Genomic DNA, 4516 nt, shown 5'->3' on the forward strand with positions numbered 1-4516 from the left:
ATTCTTTCCAATAGTTTTCAGGAGTCCCTCCAGCGCCTGTGCCGGTCTCTGATCCAGTGCTGACTCCTGTCCAGAGGCGTCCCGAGGCCGGGTGTCACCCTGAGCGGAGACCGGGTGATACCCCGCCGTGACGTCATTGCGCATGCGCGTGCCATCACCACGCGCGTGCGCAATGACATCATCGCACACGCGCGGTCATATAAGTGACACCTGCCGGCGGCCATCTTAGCGATGGACAACGGCAGAGAGAGGAGGGGACGTTCACCCCGCGGGATGAGGTATGCTGCCGGGTCCCCTCATCTCTCCTGACTTCTTTTAGAGCCAGTCATTTTGGTGACACCCCTCCAATGGTGTCACCCCCCCCCCCGAACCCCCCTTGTGATGCAACTGCTCCTGTCTCGTCCTGTCCCACGGAATGTGTGTGGGTGCACGCTGCCGGGCTGCCTGCAATGACTCACCCTGTGTCTCTCCTCTTCTCCCGGCCGAAGATCCCTACTGTGCATGCACCTGCCCCATGATCCTTTGCGGCCGCCCGAGAATCTTCAGATCTTCGGACGGGAGCGCACGGTGAAGACTCAGGTAAGTTTTAACCTGTTTGGAATCTTTTTTTTATGTCTTTGCATATATCTACTGCTCGCTATGTAAAAACATGCAAGGCTTTATTAAAGGAGAACTATGAGGGGGGAGGGGAGTGCTTTTCACTCACCTCATAGTTCTAGCCGACCTGTGACAATGAGACTGTCACAGGTCGGCTCAGTAGATCGGGAGGTGAGCGAACACATACCGGCGTTCGCTCACCTCTCGGTCCTGTCACGGCTCTCTGCCGTGCCAGGGGAGGGGCTGGATTCCCCCCTCCCCACTCCGATCCGCCAGCGCTAACTGTCAGTCACGCAGCTGGGCGGTATACTGAGCCTAGGGTGACGGAAGTACGCTAGTTTGTGTCCTCCCGTTACCCTAAGGAGAACTATGGGGAAAAGCCTTAACCCCATAGTGCTTGTTTTGTTATAGGGAGAACAATTACAAAGTTAGACTTACCTGATCTTCCGAGCCGGCTTGCTCTTAGACCGGTCCCTGGAGTCTCTCTGCCCCTCTGTGGCAGCGGTCTACCGTTCCGCTGCCACAGAGCCGCTTCGGCCGACCGTTCTCCACGCTTCGGGTGTCACTCATGCTCAGTCGAGACGAAGCATATGCCTTCGGTTTGGCTGAGCCACTCAGCAGCCTTCAGCAGCTGTACGGGCTATTGCGAATCGCCTGTACAGCAGCCCTTGTGTTCGACTGAACCGAAGGGCTCCGGCGGCCGAAGAAGGCCGAAGAATCAGCCGCAGCTACGGCTGTATCCTTCAGCTCAGTAGTGAATAACCCCCCTAAGTTATGAACATGAGAGATGATTTAAGGGATAGATGAAAATGATGTATTTAGCCTTGTTTTGTATTATTGTAATACATGTGTATCAGTCATGTACAATGGGATACGTTGTGGGTAAATGTCTGGAAAAATTAATAAATAAATATTGAAAAAAAAAAAAAAAAGAAAGATCAGCTGAACACAATGTCCATTCAACTGATACATCTGCACATCTCAGCTTACCTCGAGCTCCACTAACTCCGTCTCAGCAAACTCAGGTATTTCTTTGCTCTGAGTCTTGATGAAGCATTTTTGTAGATCAGCAAAGTAAATTCCGGTGATGCCCTGTCATTGGAAAGAGAGACGGAGATTTATAATCTGCTTTCTACGCAATCACAAAAATTCACGGGCTAGTTTTTGCGCCCCGTACAGATTAGGGTTCAATAAATACAATTCCTAATTTATCACATATAAGGAAACCTGGTGACTTGATGACGAGGGAGCATGGAGCCGGCTTCTCGGCCAATCAGGAAGCCGGGCAGTATGTAATAACTCAGCGCCTAGCTTTCTGATTGGTCCTGAAGCTGGCCAATGAGGAAGTTGGACGGCGAGTCATTACCTACCCCCTGGCTTCCTGATTGGCCAGAAAGCCAGCTTCATGCTCCCTCTTCACCTGGTGACAAGGGACGATGGAGCCGGCTTACAGATCAGGAAGCCGAGCGCTGTTTAATGACTCGCTGCCCGGCTTCCTGATTGGTTGAGAAGCTGGCCAATCAGCTCGTCCCCTGGTCTCCTGATTGGCCAGAAAGCCAGCTCCATACTTCCTCGTCACCTGGTGATGAGGGAGCATGGAGACGGCTTCCCTGTTAATCAGGAAGCCAGGTGGCGAGTCATTACAGGCCGCCCGGCTTCCTTTATGGGACTGGTATCGGTATTCGGTATTTGTGAGTACTGAAAAAAAATATCGGTACTCATATTCGATACCGAAAAAACGGTATCGGTGCATCCCTATAATCTGTACCATCCCATGACTCATAGCTCCCCCTCTGCACGTCTCTAATTCCTTGTCTCTAGACCAGATGTTCTCTGGTGTTCTGACCTCAACTATAAGGCCTCATTCACACGGCGTAAACTAGGGCCGCGCACACCTGTATCGGGCCAGGAGGGACAGGTGCTGGGAGAACACGGCCGTACGCTGTCATACGCACACCCGAACGGCACATCCACGTGGGTCCGGGTGTCCGTGCTCAGACTCAGACAGGATCCATCCTATTCGGACCCATGTGGATGTGCCGTTCGGGTGTGATTATGACAGTGTACGGCCGTGTCCTCCCATAAGAAAAAATAGGCTGCTATCATTGCAATTTTTGGTAAGGAGTGCAACAAGATCTTCTCTATATTCTGTTGTGCATACAGTCGCATCCTCCTATAAAGAAGAACAGGCTGCTGCAGCACCTGATTCCTGGCTGAGTTGCTGTTGTTCCCAGTTGCTTCCACATTGTTATAATACCAGTAACAGGTGACCGTGGAATATTTAGTAGCCAGGAAATGTCACGGAACACCTGAATCCAATGATTTGGAGGGGGAGGGGCCAATACTTTTGGCAATATAGTGTATATTTGATCTTACCTGCAACTTGTTTCTTCTAAGTGTTTACATTTCCCTCTAATGCTTTATTTTAAACTATCGTACTTTACTACCTTCCATACAAAATATTTTCCTCCATCGATAAAACCCGCTCAGCGTTTTGAAAAAAAAATCCAATCCCCATATACAAATATATGTTTGTTATTCGCATTTTAGTTTTTTTCTTACAAAAATACATTTTCGTTTTTGTACTGTATCAGATTTTCAAAAACATTCCTTCCATTGCAGGAAACATTGTATTCCCTCTCGGCTTCCGCCGCAATTTTAAAAATCATTGTACGCCTCTGTTTTCTTTTTATAAGTCTATAATATTTGTGGAAGGAGATGAAGGGGAAGCGGAGTCTGCGAGCACTGACGTGTTTAAAGTCGTGGATCTCCAGCGCTCTGTCTGAACCGTTCTCCGTCCGAAAAGTTTCAATTCTGTTGCGCGGATCAATTTCCATTAACACCCTCGTCTGCTCGCCCGCGCTGAAGAATTTGTATTCCGCGTCATAGACCTGCGGGGGAGACAAAAGGGAGAGAGACAAGGTGCGGGGTGAGGCTGCGGCAATAAAATGCTCTTTCTGATAAATACAAAAACCCTTTTCTGTAAATCATTAGAAACCTTAAAGTGGACAAATTGTTCACTTGAATCAATTCATGACATGCCGCAATATACAGCAATATACCATAATAATATACAGCAATATACCATAATAATATACAGCAATACAGGCCCGGCGCTACTGCAAGGCAAGGCAAGCGGCTGCCTGAGGGCGCTGCAGGGTGAGGCTGGAAAAAACAGGGCATTTTGACAAGTATTTGTACTTGTCAAAACAGCTGTAGCTTCGGCTGATCCTTCGGTTGCAGGAGCCCTTTGATTCAGTCGAACCGAAGGGCTGCTGTACGGGCTATTCACAATTGCCCATGCAGCAGCCGAGCCAAACCCATATGCTTCCGCTCAGCCGTAGTGACAGGCGAAGCGTGGAGAAAGTTTGGCCAAAGCTGAACGATCTCCACGCAAATGACAGCTGGGCAGAATCGGCCATAATCTCACGGCTGGCTCCGCCCAGTTGTGATGACAGATCAGCGTCCCCAAATGACCTGGGGATGCTGATCTGTCATTAAACAATAACAAGTGGGCGGAGCCGGCTGTGATATCACCACCGGATCCTCCCAGTTGTCATTCATTGCCGTGGACCTGTTAGAAGACTCTGGCAGGTGCTGGCCAATAGGAAACAGTTGGATGGAGCTAGCTGTCACCGCTAACTCCGCCCAATTGTTTTTCTTGAAACCTGTAGATGGCGCTCTCAGACTTTTTATTGTGGTACGGCAAACACACCACAGCTTTCATTAGGAATTGAATATATTTGTAGTGTACAGTATATAGTTACATAGTTGATCAGGTTAAAAAGAGACACAAGTCCATCGAGTTCAACCTATAGAGTTCTAAGAGAAAAAAGATAAGAAAGAATTATATTTTTATTATTATTTTTATTATCATTATTAATAACAATAATACAAATAATAATAATACCAATACAAT

General features: G+C 48.3%; 1 protein-coding gene across 1 annotated transcript in view; it reads right to left on the reverse strand.

The window, feature by feature from the left end:
* Nucleotides 1-4516, reverse strand: part of TNMD (tenomodulin) — a 58769-nt gene that overhangs the window by 24755 nt on the left and 29498 nt on the right. The window contains exons 3-4 of the mRNA XM_018563901.1: nucleotides 3348-3488; nucleotides 1588-1689 (exon numbers count right to left, since the gene is read on the reverse strand). Of these exons, the coding sequence (XP_018419403.1) occupies nucleotides 1588-1689; nucleotides 3348-3488 (243 nt within the window). The remainder of the gene's footprint in view (nucleotides 1-1587; nucleotides 1690-3347; nucleotides 3489-4516) is intronic.

This window comes from Nanorana parkeri, unplaced genomic scaffold (assembly GCF_000935625.1).
Source record: "Nanorana parkeri isolate BGI_ZX_2015 unplaced genomic scaffold, ASM93562v1 scaffold708, whole genome shotgun sequence".
Taxonomy (NCBI): domain Eukaryota; kingdom Metazoa; phylum Chordata; class Amphibia; order Anura; family Dicroglossidae; genus Nanorana; species Nanorana parkeri.